Below are 15,036 nucleotides of genomic sequence, written 5' to 3'. Positions count from 1 at the left end.
AGAGAACTAGCCATTTGGATTCAGAACTTGTTCAAAGGTAGAAGACAGAGGATGGTGGTGGAGGGATGCTTTTCAGACTGGAGGCCTGTGACAAGTGATGTGCTACAAGGATGACTGCAGGGTCCATTGCTTTTCATCATTTATATAAATGATTTTAATTAAAAAATGACAGAACACCAGGTTATATTCCAACAGTTTTATTTGGAAGTATAAACTTTCGGAGTGCTGCTCCTCCATTAGTTGTCCATATTTAGAAAACTTGTACTTCCAAGTAAACCTGTTGGACTATAACCTGGTGGAGTGTCATTTTTAACTTTGCACACCCCAGTCCAGCACCGGCACCTCCACATTATTATGAATGATTTGGATGTGAGGTTGCAGGTATTGTTAGTAAGTTTGCAGATTACAGAAAACTTGGAGGTGTACTAAACAGCAAAGAAGGCTACCTCAGAATACAGCAGGATCTCGATCAGGTGGGCCACTGGACCCAGGAGTGGCACATTGAGTTCAATTTAAATCAATATGAGGTGCTGCAATTTGGAAAGACAATTCAGGGCAGGACCTTCACACTGCATATTAAGGTCCTGTGGAGTGTTGCTGAACAATGAGACCTTGGAATGCAGGTTCATTATTCCTTGGAAGTGGAGTTATAGTTAGATAAGATAGCAAAGAAACATTTGATATGTTTTCCTTTACTGGTCTGACCTTTGACTATGTGACTTAGGAGAACATGTTTTGGGTGTACAGAACATTGTTTATGCCACATTTGGAGTATTAGGTGCAATTTTGATCTCTCTCCTATAGAAAGGATGTTGTGAAACTTGAAACGGCTATTCAAGATTTTTTTTGGTCCAAAGAAGAGGCCTACAATTTAGGAAGAAATATAGCCACAGATGTAAAGGCTGCAATCAGATCCAAATTCAGCAAATGGACAGGGAAAAGAGATTTGACTAACAAAGAGCAAATGAAAAAACAGTAATATTGCAGAAGCCATTAAAAACAAAAGCAACTATTAAAGCACCAGTAAATATACAAAGAGAGAAATGAACATAAATCGGTTGGTAAAGAGGACATAAAACAGGGGAGGAAGTGAGGACTGCAGATGCTGGAGATCAGAGCTTAAAAATGTGTTGCTGGGAAAGCGCAGCAGGTCAGGCAACATCAAAGGAGAAGGAAAAACGACGTTTCGGTCATAATGCCCAAAACGTCGATTCTCCTTCTCCTTTGATGCTGCCTGACCTGCTGCGCTTTTCCAGGAAAACATTTTTAAGCATAAAACAGAGGAGTTCAACATGGGGAACGAAAAATGTCTCAAAAATCACTAACATACCGTTGTTCTCTGTTCAGAAATGTTCACACAACTAACCGAGTAGTTAATGTTGGGGTGTCCAGTGAGAGGGAAAAACTGAACCAAATCAGTATTATTTGGGAAATGATGTTGGGACAGTGGATAGGATTGAGCGTTCTGAAACAGCAGGTCTTGATCATCTATGTCCCAGAGTATTTAATGTAGTGGGCTGAGTAATTGTGGATGCAGTGGCGGTCATGTTCCAAGATTCTATAGGCTCTGCAATAATTTACATAGACGGGGCTAGCTAGACTAATCAATCCAACAGAAAATGGAGGTAGGTATAAAATTGGGAACTATAGACCAGTCAGCCTGTCGGGAAAAATCAAAATGAAAGCTTCAATTGTGAAGGATTTGACAAAACAATATTCAGGATCTGCTAGACTCAGCATGGACGTGAAGGGCCTGTTCCAGTGCATACTGTTCTGTCTTCTAAGCTTGATAAACGGACTGGCCATCTTTAAGGATGTAAACAGTAGAGCTGATGAGAGTGTAACAGTTACTGAGGAGAAAAACTACAACTAACTCCCTGGACACCGCAGCAAAGGCTGAAAGGAGGAGACATTCTATCCTTCCACATTTACATTTGGTGATATTTCTGGCGTGTGACTGTGTGAATGTGAATACTGTGTCAGAGAGACTGTCGGAAAAGGGCGGTCGGTTAATCTAACGTCACTGTGTTTTTGTGTTCTCCAATATTATATTTCCAAGTCTTATGTAAGTCAAAAAGATTTTCAATTCAAGTTATCCCCCTGCTCCCCTTCTAAACCCCAAAGCTAGATTTGAAGGCAATATATTTGTTAGTTTCAAGATTTCGGTCTAAAAGTAGCGACAATGTCACCGTTCAGCTCAGTCAGCGCCATCAGCGCAGCAGCAAAATGCATTTAACTCGACAACGGAGCCGTCTATTCGAGTGAAAACTTCAGCCGTAAACCTTACCGTGTCAGGGTGAGGAGCGATCGGAATTTCGGAGGAATCGGAGAGTTTATGCTGTTAGAGAAACACAGAGAGGTAGCAGGAACAGGGAGCTGACAGCAGGTTGTCCCTGCTGTCAGCGGGATCGATGTGGGAAAGCGAAATGCACAGATCAAGATGAGTATCAGGAGGTGCCTGGCGAACGGCTCCCTTGTTCTGGTCAAGGGCCAGGGCGTCTCCGGCTCCTTCAAACTCCCAAAGAATCCAGTCAAGGCAAAAGCGGGAAAGAAGGCGGGAACATCAGCGGCCGCCAAGAAACCAGCCGTGAAGAAATCACCAGCCAAGAAGCTGACAGCAAAGAAATCTCAGGTCAAGAAAGCGACAGTCAAGAAATCCCCAGGTCAAGAAAGCGACTGTCAAGAAATCCCCAGCCAAGAAAGCGAGCGGCAAGAAGACGGCACCGCCAAAGAAAGCGGTGAGCAAAGCAGCACCAAAGAAAGGGACTCCCGTGAAGAAGGTGAAAAAGGCCAAGGGCCCTAAAGCCCCGAAACCCCTCAGCAAACCGGCTAAAGGCAAGGCCAAGCCCAAAGCGAAAGTGACCAAGACAGCAGCAAAGAAATGAACCAGTCAGTGTAATATATAACCATCTGAACCCAAAGGCTCTTATCAGAGCCACCCACATCTCTCAGGGAAGAGCTGAGACCGAATCCAATGTTCCCCGTCCCGGCGCCTGAGATATTAATTGATCTGAATCACTCAAATACACACTCATGCCATGGTTTACGAGAGCGGAGACCTGTGAATCGGGAAGGTATATAGAGAGTTATTGATCTCCATCTGGTTATTTCACTTTGCGACTTATAACCCTACCGAGTCACGAATGTGACACATTTTAGTATTTGTATTTCATTGACCAATTCAGGATTGTTACTTTGTTTAGTTTTGATTCTGAGACCCTGCGGATGTTTTCATGGCGCGTTCCTTCCATCTGCCTGTTACAGACAGTCCACGTAGCAGTTCCACATTGTCTTCGGGCTAATTACAATCTGAGGGTAATAAAAAATAACAGATAAAGTGAGATTCTGTCCTTTTATCGTTGTACACGGCATTAGTTTTTAAGATGTTTAAATTGGCGGGGTTGTTTAGATTGATTCACGGCCGGTACAAGTTCGGTTGTTCAGTTTGTCTGGGTTGTTTTAAACCCCGCCTTTCCTCCCGCCTGTTACAGACAAATCAGACAATGATCCTGTCTCCTGTCCCCGCCGACAGCTAACTAGGTTTTAAAGAATTACTATAAAATATTAAATTTTACCTTAGTTCCAGACGGATGATGTTTTGCGTTTTAATGGTTAATTTAATTTCAGTGTTTGTGAGGGTGAATTCGGCGGGAATTTTCAAACTGACCAACTGTCATTTCACGTTATCCAATCAGCCTCCAAGAATTTTTTTCCTGCCTTTTCAGTACCTTCCGGAGCTGTTTCTCTGTGGGTTGAGGGACAGGGCTGTATCCAATCCCAGCTCTAGGGCGGGCTCTCCGTTCCCTTAAACAGGCAGCACCGCAGCAGCGTCAGCATTGACAGCAGCAGCCTGTGTGTGTGTTATAGAGAGTTGTAGAGAATGGCCCGAACCAAGCAGACAGCGCGCAAATCCACCGGAGGGAAAGCTCCCCGCAAGCAGCTGGCGACCAAAGCGGCCCGCAAGAGCGCTCCGGCCACGGGCGGAGTGAAGAAGCCTCATCGCTACAGGCCCGGCACGGTGGCTCTGCGGGAGATCCGCCGCTACCAGAAATCCACCGAGCTGCTGATCCGCAAACTGCCCTTCCAGCGGCTGGTGCGAGAGATCGCTCAGGACTTCAAGACCGACCTGCGCTTCCAGAGCTCGGCGGTGATGGCCCTGCAGGAGGCCAGCGAGGCTTACCTGGTGGGACTGTTTGAGGACACCAACCTGTGCGCCATCCACGCCAAGCGGGTCACCATCATGCCCAAAGACATCCAGCTGGCCCGCCGGATCCGCGGGGAGCGCGCCTAAACAGAGCCTGGCCGTCCCTGCACATTCATCCCGATAGACAGAGAGAGAGAAACACAACGGCTCTTTTCAGAGCCACTAAACCATCCAGAGAGAGTAGAAAACGGTAGGGTACCCTATAGCACGACATTAACCTGTTCTTTTCCGCACGAAGTCAATTCTGTTATTAAATATACTTTGAATCTAGCCTTGCCGGGGGGAGTTAGTTGGAAGACACACGGCTTTCAGCGGCAATTATTCGAACGTTGCGATGAACGTTATGCAATTTTTATACAATATATTAGGTAGGGGAGAAGTAATTCCGGATGAAACCTCTTCTCATTGTCTCCCTTGTTGTTCCCACCAGCTGTAACTATATGATCATTGCTGAGAAAGCCGACGGGAAGAAATGACACCAAATCATCAACCGTTTTCTTTTAAATTTGAAAATCCCATCGCGATATCGCTCAGAGAAGGTCGTTTTCCAGAAAACACTGCATTCGACCTTACTCGTTAGTTTGCTTTTCGTTTAAAGTAATACAATTCACACGATCTTTCTTTCGGTTTATGAGTCCAGAAGCTGTTTAAAGGATTCGAGATTCTCTTCGGAGGGAAGGTTCAGACTCGATGAGCCGAATGCCCTCATTCCGTCTTGTCAGGATTTCATGACCGTTCTTGGCCGTGAGCGCATTAATAACGAACACCGCCTTTAGGTATTATTTTAATATCGTGCTCCCTTATTGCAAAAGCTCCACATGAACTATTCCAGTCCGGCAACTGTTCTGGCTTGATCTCGGTTCATTTCGAAGGCTTCTAGCCGACAGCAGAAAGCCTCATTTACATCATTCAATCATCATTACCACCCAACAGAGCCCTCGTGGAGTTTTGGAAACCGAAAAGAAAAATCAGTGTGTAATGTATCAACCGGTGGGTCTGTAAGAAAAGGGGCACTTCTTTTGTTTCCCACTGGTGAAACTCAGGGCTCACATCCCAACCGGAGCTTGTAGGTCCTGGAATAATCAAATATTAGAGAGTAACTTGAGCAAATAGCAGCAAAGAGAAAAAAAATGCACTGGTGTTTAATATGCTCCTTGGAGGCAGGGACAAGAGAGGGCACGTTCTCTTGAAGCAAGCGCCAAATCGTCAACAACTTTCCCATTTGAAAAGCCCGCCAATTTGCAAGCAACAGAGTATGTTTTGCATGGAAAAAGAGGACGTTATTCAGAGGAGGATCCATCAATACTTGTTAATTGAGCATCGGAAGCTGAGGGGTGATTTTTACAGCTGCTTATAAAATCCTGAGGGGCGTTGATAGGATGAAAAGCCAAGGTCTTTTTCCTTGGGTGCGAGGGGCATAGATGGCATAGGTTTAAGGTGAGGGGGGCAAAGATTTTTAAAATAACCAGAGGAGCAACTTTTCATGCAGAGGGTGATGTGCATATGGAATAAGTTTCCAGAGGAAGTGATGAAGGTGGGAACAATTACAACATTTAAAAGGAGCCTGGAACAGTACATGAACAGGAAGGATTGAAAGGGATACATGCCAAATTTAGAATCCAGAGAAGGTACATTCCTGTTAGGGTGAAAGGAAAGGCTGGTAGGTGTAAGGAATGCTCGATGACTAAAGATATTAAAGGTTTGGTTAAGAAAAAGAAGGAAGCATATGTAAGGTATAGACAGGTTAGATCGAGTGAATCCTTAGGAAAGTATAAAGGCAGTAGGGATATACTGAAGAGGGAAATCAGGAGGGCATAAAGGGGACATGAGATAGCTTTGGCAAACAGAATTAAGGACAATCCAAAGGGTTTTTACAAATACATCAAAGAAAAAAGAGTAACTCGGGAGAGATAGGGTCCCTCAGAGATCAGCAAGGCGACCTTTGTGTGGAGCTGCCAAAAATGGGGGAGACATTAATCGAGTATTTTCATTAATATTTACTGTGGAAAAAGACACAGAAGGTATAGAATATAGGGAAATAGATGGTGACATCTTGAAAATTACCCATATTACAGAGTAGGAAGTGCTGGATGACATGAAATGCATAAAGGTGGATAAATCCCCATGACCTGATCAGGTGTACCCTAGAACTCTGTGGGAAGCTAGAGAAGTGATTGCTGGGCCTCTTGCTGAGATATTAGTGTCATTGATAGTCACAGGTGAGGTGCCGGAAGACTGGAGGTTGGCTAATGTGGTGCTATTGTTTAAGAAGGATGGTAAGGACAAGCCGGGGAACTATAGACCAGTGAGCCTGACGTCGGTGGTGGGCAAGTTGCTGGAGGGAATCCTGAGGGGCTGGATTCACATGTATTTGGAAAGGAAGGACTGATTAGGGATAGTCAACATGGCTTTGTGTGTGGGAAATAATGTCTCACAAACTTGATTGAGTTTTTTGAAGAAGTAACAAAGAGGTTTAATGAAGGCAGAATTGTAGATATGGTCTATGTGGACTTCAGTAAGGCATTTGACAAGATTCCCCATGGAAGACTGGTGACCAAGGTTAGATCTCTTGGAATACAAGGAGAACTAGCCATTTGGGTACAGAACTGGCTCAAAGGTAGAAGACAGAGGGTGATGGTGGAGGGTTGCTTTTCAGAGTGGAGGCCTGTGACCAGTGGAGTGCCACAAGGATTGGGTTTCTGGGGTTCCTAGGCGGAAGATAAGGCGCTCTTCCTCCAGCTGTTGTGTTGCTATGGTCTGACGATGCAGTCCCTGTACACCTCCATCCCCCATCACGAAGGACTCAAAGCCCTCCGCTTCTTCCTTTCACACTGTACCAACCAGTACCCTTCCACTGACACCCTCCTTCGACTGACTAAACTGGTCCTCACTCTGAACAACTTCTCTTTCCAATCCTTCCACTTCCTCCAAACCAAAGGAGTAGCCATGGGCACCCACATGGGACCCAGCTATGCCTGCCTGCCGTAGGATATGTGGAACAGTCCATCTTCCACAGCTACATTGACACCACCCCCCACCTTTTCCTCTGCTACATTGATGCTCCCATGATGAAGTTGAACAGTTCATCCACTTTACCAAAACCTTCCACCCTGGCCACAAATTTAGCTGGACTGTCTCAGACTCCTCCCTCCCGTTCCTAGACCTTTCCATTTCTATCTCAGGTGACCGAATCAACACAGACATTTACTATAAACTGAACGACTCCCACAGCTACCTAGACTACACCTCCTCCCACCCTTCCCCCTGTAAAAACGCCATCCCATATTCCCAATTCCTTTGTCTCTGCCACATCTGCTCCCAGGAGGACCAGTTCCAAAACTGCGCAACCCAGATGGTCTCCTTCTTCAAAGATCGCAATTTCCTCCCCAGACATGATCGACGATGCCCTCCACTGCATCTCCTCCACTTCCCGCTCCTCCGCCCTTGAGCCCGGCCCCCCCCCAATCGCCACCAGGACAGAACCCCACTGGTCCTCACCTACCACCCCACCAACCTCCACATACATTGTATCATCCGTTGTCATTTCTGCCACCTCCAAACAGAACCTGGGATATATTTCCCTCCCCTCCCCTATCCGAAAAGACCACTCCCTCCGTGACTACCTCATCAGGTGCACACCCCTACCAACCCAACCTCCACTCCTGGCACCTTCCCCTGCAACTGTAAGAAATGCAAAACATGCGCCCACACCTCCCCCCTTACTTCCCTCCAAGGCCCCAAGGGATCCTTCCATATCTGCTACAAATTCACTTGCACCTCCACACACATCATTTACTGCATCCACTGCACCCAATGTGGCCTCCTCTATATTGGGGAGACAGGCTGCCTACTTGCGGAATGTTTCAGAGAACACCTCTGGGACGCCCGGACTAACCAATCCCACCACCCAGTGGCTCAACACTTCAACTCCCCCTCCCATTCCACCGAGGACATGCAGGTCCTTGGACTCCTCCATCGCCAGACCATAGCAACACGATGGCTGGAGGAAGAGCGCCTCATCTTCCGCCTAGGAATGCTCCAACCACAAGGGATGAACTCCGATTTCTCCAGTTTCCTCGTTTCCCCTCCTCCCACCTTGTCTCAGTCCCAACCCTCGATCTCAGCACTGCCTTCTGAACCTGCAATCTTCTTTCTGACCTCTCCGCCCCCACCCACACTCCGGCCTATCACCCTCACCTTGACCTCCTTCCACCTATCGCATTTCCAACTCCCCTCCCCCGTCCTTCCACCGTACCTTTTATCTTAGCCTGCTGGACACACTTTCCTCGTTCCTGAAGAAGGGCTCATGCCTGAAACGTCGATTCTCCTGCTCCTTGAATGCTGCCTGACCCGCTGCGCTTTTTCAGCAACACATTTTCAGCTCTCATCTCCAGCATCTGTAGTCCTCACTTTCTCCTCGTACAGATTGATGACTAAACTCACATGTTGAAATAACAGGAACTGAAAGGTACAGACTGATAGCAACATGCTTATTCTCATAACTCATACTGCCAGATATTGGTTGAGATGTACACTCTCATTCACATAGCAAAAACTGGCAGGTATAGTTTAATTACTTCCTTGGATATATGGAGGATAGACTGACAGGGACAGATTACACGAGTCACATAACAGAAAATCACGGTTACAATTTGTTAACAACACTTCCACTTTCACTTAACATAAACTCTCAGGTACAGTTTGATAAGTACACTTTATTTCACACAGAATCTGATAGGTAGAGATTGAAAACTCTATCTCAATATGACTCACATATTGGCTTGGCAGAAACAGATAGGCTTAGATTCAAACCTATGCTCACATATTCACATTGATGAAACTGACTGCTAAACTTCCATATATACAGAGAGAATTTTCTGACAAGTATAATTTGATAAAGACGCGCAAATATTCATAGGGCATAATGTATTGATCCCAACACTGTCTCACCAAGCTGAAACTGACAGTGAAATATGATAAATACACTCACATATTCACATTGTTTTGGAGATGCCGGTGTTGGACTCGGGTGTACAAAGTTAAAAATCACACAACACCAGGTTATAGTCCAACAGGTTTAATTGGAAGCACACTAGCTTTCGGAGCGATGCTCCTTCATCAAGTGATTGTCTGATGAAGGAGCGTCGCTCCGAAAGCTAGTGTGCTTCTAATTAAACCTATTGGACTATAACCTGGTGTTGTGTGATTTTTAACTATATTCACATTACAGAGACTAACAGGAAGACCTGCTTCTGAATTTCTCATATTCACATAGCAGAATTGGTCAGGGATAGACTGACAATTTCACACACCTATTCAGCCAGAAAAACCTACAGGTATGGATTGGTATCTACGTTTACAGATGCACATACAGTCTGACAGGGACAGATCAAAACTAAACTTTCAGAAAAACTCAAAACAGAATATGACAGATACAGAATGATTAATGCATTTACACATTCACAAATCCAAAAGTGACAGTTACAGATTAATAACTAAACACTCTGATTCAGAGAACAGAAACTAATGAGGAAAGGTTGATCAATTCGCTTTCACATTGCAAAGACAGACAACAATAGATTGACACATAAGCCACAGATACAGAGCAGAAACTGTTCAGTACAGATTGATAAATACACACGTGCACGGACATAGCAGAAAGTGACATGGCCACATTGATAACTACAGTCACACATTCTCATTGCAACAACTGACAGCAACACATTGATTGACAATCACTTGCTCATTTCACAAAGCTGACAGGTAGAGACTGAAAATGACAGTCATATTCACACAGCAGAATCTGACAGGCACAAATTGATAACACACATTGATGGAAACTGACAGGTATATGTCAATAAATGCATTCACCTACTAAATAAACCACAACCTCACAGGGACAGGTTATTACTGAGATTCTCAGATTAACAGAGCAAAAACTGACAGGAATAGGCTGGTCAATAAACTCACACGTTCACATTGTGGATACTGACAAATACATATTAATAGCTGTCCTTTGATATTTACAAGTAGAGACAAATAACTCCATTCAAATATTCATACAGAAGAAACCGACCAGTACAAATTGATGGATACGTAAATCTATTTATGAAACAGACTGACACGAACAAATTGAGAAATACATTCAGGTTGCACAAATGGACAGTGCTCTCAGCTGCAGGGTTATGGCCTGGGTGCAGGAAGGTGGAATTAGAATGGCCGTCTGGTGTCTTTGGGTTGGAATGGACATGATAGGACAAATGGACCTCTTATGTGCAATGGCATTTCAATGGATCTATAGTTCTATGTTAATCTGTCCCTGTGAGTCACTGCTATGTGAATATATAAGTAATTTCAGAAAGGCTTAGAAGGGCAAAATGTGAAAGTGTGGTTGTCATTGACAAAGTAAGAATTGACATGAATAGTTCAAAAATGAAACTGATTCCCAGCCCTTCTTGCATTGGATAGCCCCATTCATGGAGCTGTACAGTTATTGGTTAGTTTCTGGACCTCACTCAATTGGTATTGAATTAACAAAAAGAAAAATCACCAGACATGGAGCAGGGATAGAATCAGACATGTAGTTCTGTTTGGATTCCTGTCTTTAAAAACAATATCCTAATGATTATTAACAGTTAAAGATGGTCAAACTTGACTGATGGTGAGTTAGAGGAGATTTCTGTTCTGTCTTCCTCCAGGCAAATACTGGAAGGGCAAAGACAATGTAATATTCCCTCGGTACGAAGCCAAGTGTAACCAGCTGCTTCTAACATACAGCAGGTATGTTACCGTTGTCAGAGCAACGAACATCCTTTCCACAGTCAGAGCAGATTGGATTGAGCTCACTTTGAGAGAGAGATGTTCAAACAACAGAGAAAATATGTGTTTTTTTTTGCTCACACAAATGCACACGTGTCCAGTTTGAACAAATGTCACCATTCACAGCTCATTGATATTTGCACAATTTTCAAAGTGGAAAGTCTGAATTCTTGCCCGAAAATATACACTCAAGAACTGAAACAAATCTGTCTCAAATTCTTAAAGTACAGATTTGAGATGGGCCAGGGAATCCCTTGTGGACTCAGACGTATAAAGCCTCTCTCTTTTGGTTCGTCCTGGAGATAGTACTCTTTGGAAGTCTGGAATAAAAACCTCTTACAGACAGATTAGTTTAATTTTAGTTGTCCTCTTTATTCACTAATAGCATCACTGTTATAACATAACACTGATACCTATAAGCTAAACTAACTAGGTTCTAATAACCTAGGAGAATACGGTACCAGCTCTTCAAATGCCCCAGCAGGCTTCTCTGATGTACTGATACAAAGTGGCCTCCGTTATACAAAAATTTATGAAAACATTGCATGTCCTTAATTAGACAGATAACAGTGAAAGACAATAATTTGTAAGGAAGAAAAGTTAATTGAAAGGTCTGTGCACGCTTGACAACTCACTCTTATAGGCCCTAAGCCATTCATCAGGTGGGAAAAACATACCCAGCCTGCTAGCGAGATAAGCTCCGATCATAAAAATATACCAGTCTGAGTAATTGGAGAGTCCATAAGGTAACCTTGCGCAGCTCACATGTCTAATACAATTGTATTACGAAATGGCTTCTTAACAAGGAGGGCAAACCATTGATCATAAAATGGCTTCCTGACAGATTGTGTCAGAGTCTCTTCAATGTTACACCATTTAGGACAGAGATGAGGAGAAACTTCTTCACCCAGAGAGTGGTGGCTGTGTAGATTGCTCTGTCCCACAGGGCAGTGGAGGCCCAGTCTCTGGATTAATTCAAGAAAGATTTGGATAGAGCTCTCAAGGATAGTGGAATCAAGGGTTATGGAGATAAGGCAGGAACAAGATACTGATTAAGGATGATTAGCCATGATCATATTGAATGGTGGTGCAGGCTCGAAGGGCAGAATGGCCTACTCCTGCACCTATTGTCTATTGTTAGGTTTAGAATAATTTTAAGCAGGGAACAGATTCCTGTTTTTTATCTTGAACACAAAATCATTCTGTACCTGGGGCTGAAATGTTACTGCAAGGTTGTATCTAAAATGATTAATTAGTCTCAAGTTAAACATCCCTTCTTTTCAAGATTGTGATTCAAATTCAAATAAGACATAAGATCTGATTAGTTAGAATTGACAGAGAGGTCTGCAAGATCAGCAAGTAAGTTAGGGCTTCATCAATATTATCTTTTACAGAGTTTGTATTTAGTAACTGGTATTGGCTACTCAATACCATGTTAAAGTCCCAAAGTGCAATTAAAATCAATCCATAGCAGATAAGCACTAAGAGTTAATTTTCTACTGACACCAACAGCCTCAGCACTAAAATCATCTCTCTTTGTAGTGTCCTTTTGAACTCTCAAGTCAGCAAAGTTTTTATTTCTCTGTGTGCCCCACTTGCAAGAGGTAAGAAGAATCCATTAAAGTTGGCAGCATCTATTCGTTAATTACAAAGTTTTTGATCGTACCGAGTTTCGTTTCAGGGTCAGAATCATGGGCAGCACAGTGGTTAGCACTGCTACTTCACAGCGCCAGAGACCCCGGTTCAATTTCCACCTCAGGCGACTGACTGTGGAGTTTATACATTCTTCCCGTGTCTACGTGGCTTTCCTCTGGGTGCTCTGGTTTCCTCCCACTGTCCAAAGATGTGCAAGTCAGGTGAATTGACCATGCTAAATTACTCATAGTGTTAGGTGTAGGGAAATTGGTATGGGTTGGTGTGGACTTGTTGGGCCAAAGGGCCTGTTTCCACACTGTAAGTAATCTAAAAACAAATCAAACACGGTCATTAATTTTTCAAGGGATCGGCTGTGAATGTTATCACTTGGTGTCCTGCTCACACAGATTCACTAATGCTAAGACAAATGTTCTTAATTGTCTTATTACTTGGTGAGCTCAGGTGTCCCTATCTTTAAGGTCAGAACCTTTTTCAGAGCTTTCCTGCCTGTCTGTTTTCTAGTGCAGTAAATGTATTCTATAATTCGGCATTACATTTTAGTCTAAATGTTTAAAGTCAAGTTTGAAGGTTATTGACTTTCTCAAAATCACCCTCATAACAAGTATCTCATAACAAATCACATCCTCACAGAGAATCTTAGTAACTGCCAGAGAGTTACGTCCCTTTGACAAACAGAAACTGACAAGCAAACATTGATACGTTTGTTCACCCGTTGGCATTGCAGAGACAGGCAAAATGACATTGATGACAACACACAATTGACAGGGCAGTTACCAACACACACAAAAACACACACATCCCCTCCACCTAGCGGGCACTGTCATGGATAGATTCATGACACTCAGATATTCACGTGACACAAAGTGACACACTTTTCACTGCACATACCAATAGGAATGGTTTGCCAACTACACTTCCATATTCAGATATCAGAAAGTATCAGACACTGATGGATAATTGTGTTCAAATTTTCATCAGTTAGAAACTGATATTTCAGATCAATACTCAGTCTCAACTACTGTCAGGTACAGACTGAAGGTGACACTTACATTTGCAGAGATAAAAGAAAATCTGACAGGTACATAACGATAACTAAAATTACATTCAGATGTCAGAAATTGACACGGACAGATTAGTAAACTGACAGGTACACTTTGATAATTATTCACAGAACAAAATCTGTCAGCCATATATTGACACTCACACTGTCCTAGAAAGATTAACAAGTGAACTCTCATGTTCACAATGCAGAACCTGACAGGAGCAAATTAGAGTCATAGAGATGTACAGCATGGAAACAGACCCTTCGGTCAAAACCCGTCCATGCAGACCAGATATCCCAACCCACCTGCCAGTACTGGCCAATATCCCTCCAAACCCTTCCTATTTATATACCCATCCAAATGCCTTTTAAATGTTGCAATTGTATCAGCCTCCACCATTTCCTCTGGCTGCTCATTCCATACACATACCACCCTCTGTGTGAAAAAGTCGCCCCTTAGGTCTTTATATCTTTCCCCTCTCACCCTAAACCTATGCCCTCTAGTTCTGGACTCCCGGCCCCAGGGAAAAGACTTTGTCTACATGTCTTATCTATGCCCCTCATGATTTTGTAAACCTCTATAAGGTCACCCCTTAACCTCTGATGCTCCAGGGAAAACAGCCGCAGCCTGTTCAGCCTATCCCTATAGCTCAAATTCTCCAACCCTGGCAACATCCTTATAAATCTTTTCTGGGCCCTTTCAAGATTCATAGCATCATTCCGATAGAAAGGAGACCACAATTGCACACAATATTCTAGCAATGGCCTAACCAATGTCCTGTGCAGCTGCAACATGACCTCCCAACTCCTGTACTCAATACTGTGACCAATAGAAGAGAGCATACCAAACCCCTTCTTCACTATCCTATCTACCTGCGACTCCACTTTCAAGGAGTTATGAACCTGCACTCCAAGGTCTCTTGGTTCAGCAACACTCCATTGGACCTTACCATTAAATGTATAAGATTTGCTTTTCCAAAATGCAGTACCTCCCCTTTATCTGAATTAAATGCCACCTGCCACTTCTCAGCCCATTGGCCCATCTGTTCAAGATCCTGTTGTAATCTGAGGTAACATTCTTCACTGTCCACTACACCTCCAATGTTGGTGTCATCTGCAAACTTACTAACGGTATCTCTTATGCTGACATCCAAATCATTTATGTAAATGAAAAAAAGTAGCACCGATCCTTTTGGCACTCCACTGGTCACAGGCCTCCAGTCTGAAAAACAACTCTCCAACAATACCCTCTGTCTTCTACCTTTGAGCCAGTTTTGCATCCACACGACTCGTTCTCCCTGTATTCCTTGTGATC

At 43.7% G+C, this 15,036-nt stretch overlaps 1 protein-coding gene across 1 annotated transcript; it reads left to right on the top strand.

The window, feature by feature from the left end:
* Positions 1-3,880: 3,880 nt before the first annotated feature.
* On the top strand, positions 3,881-4,316 carry LOC140470893 (histone H3). Its single transcript, XM_072566838.1, has one exon. The coding sequence runs from the start codon at positions 3,881-3,883 to the stop codon at positions 4,289-4,291; it is 411 nt and encodes a 136-aa protein (XP_072422939.1). The 3' UTR covers positions 4,292-4,316.
* The last annotated feature ends 10,720 nt before the right edge of the window (positions 4,317-15,036 follow it).

Source organism: Chiloscyllium punctatum, chromosome 52, assembly GCF_047496795.1.
Source record: "Chiloscyllium punctatum isolate Juve2018m chromosome 52, sChiPun1.3, whole genome shotgun sequence".
NCBI lineage: Eukaryota > Metazoa > Chordata > Chondrichthyes > Orectolobiformes > Hemiscylliidae > Chiloscyllium > Chiloscyllium punctatum.
The sequence above is the reverse complement of the archived record's forward strand: the minus strand, read 5'-3'. Positions and strand labels throughout refer to the sequence as shown.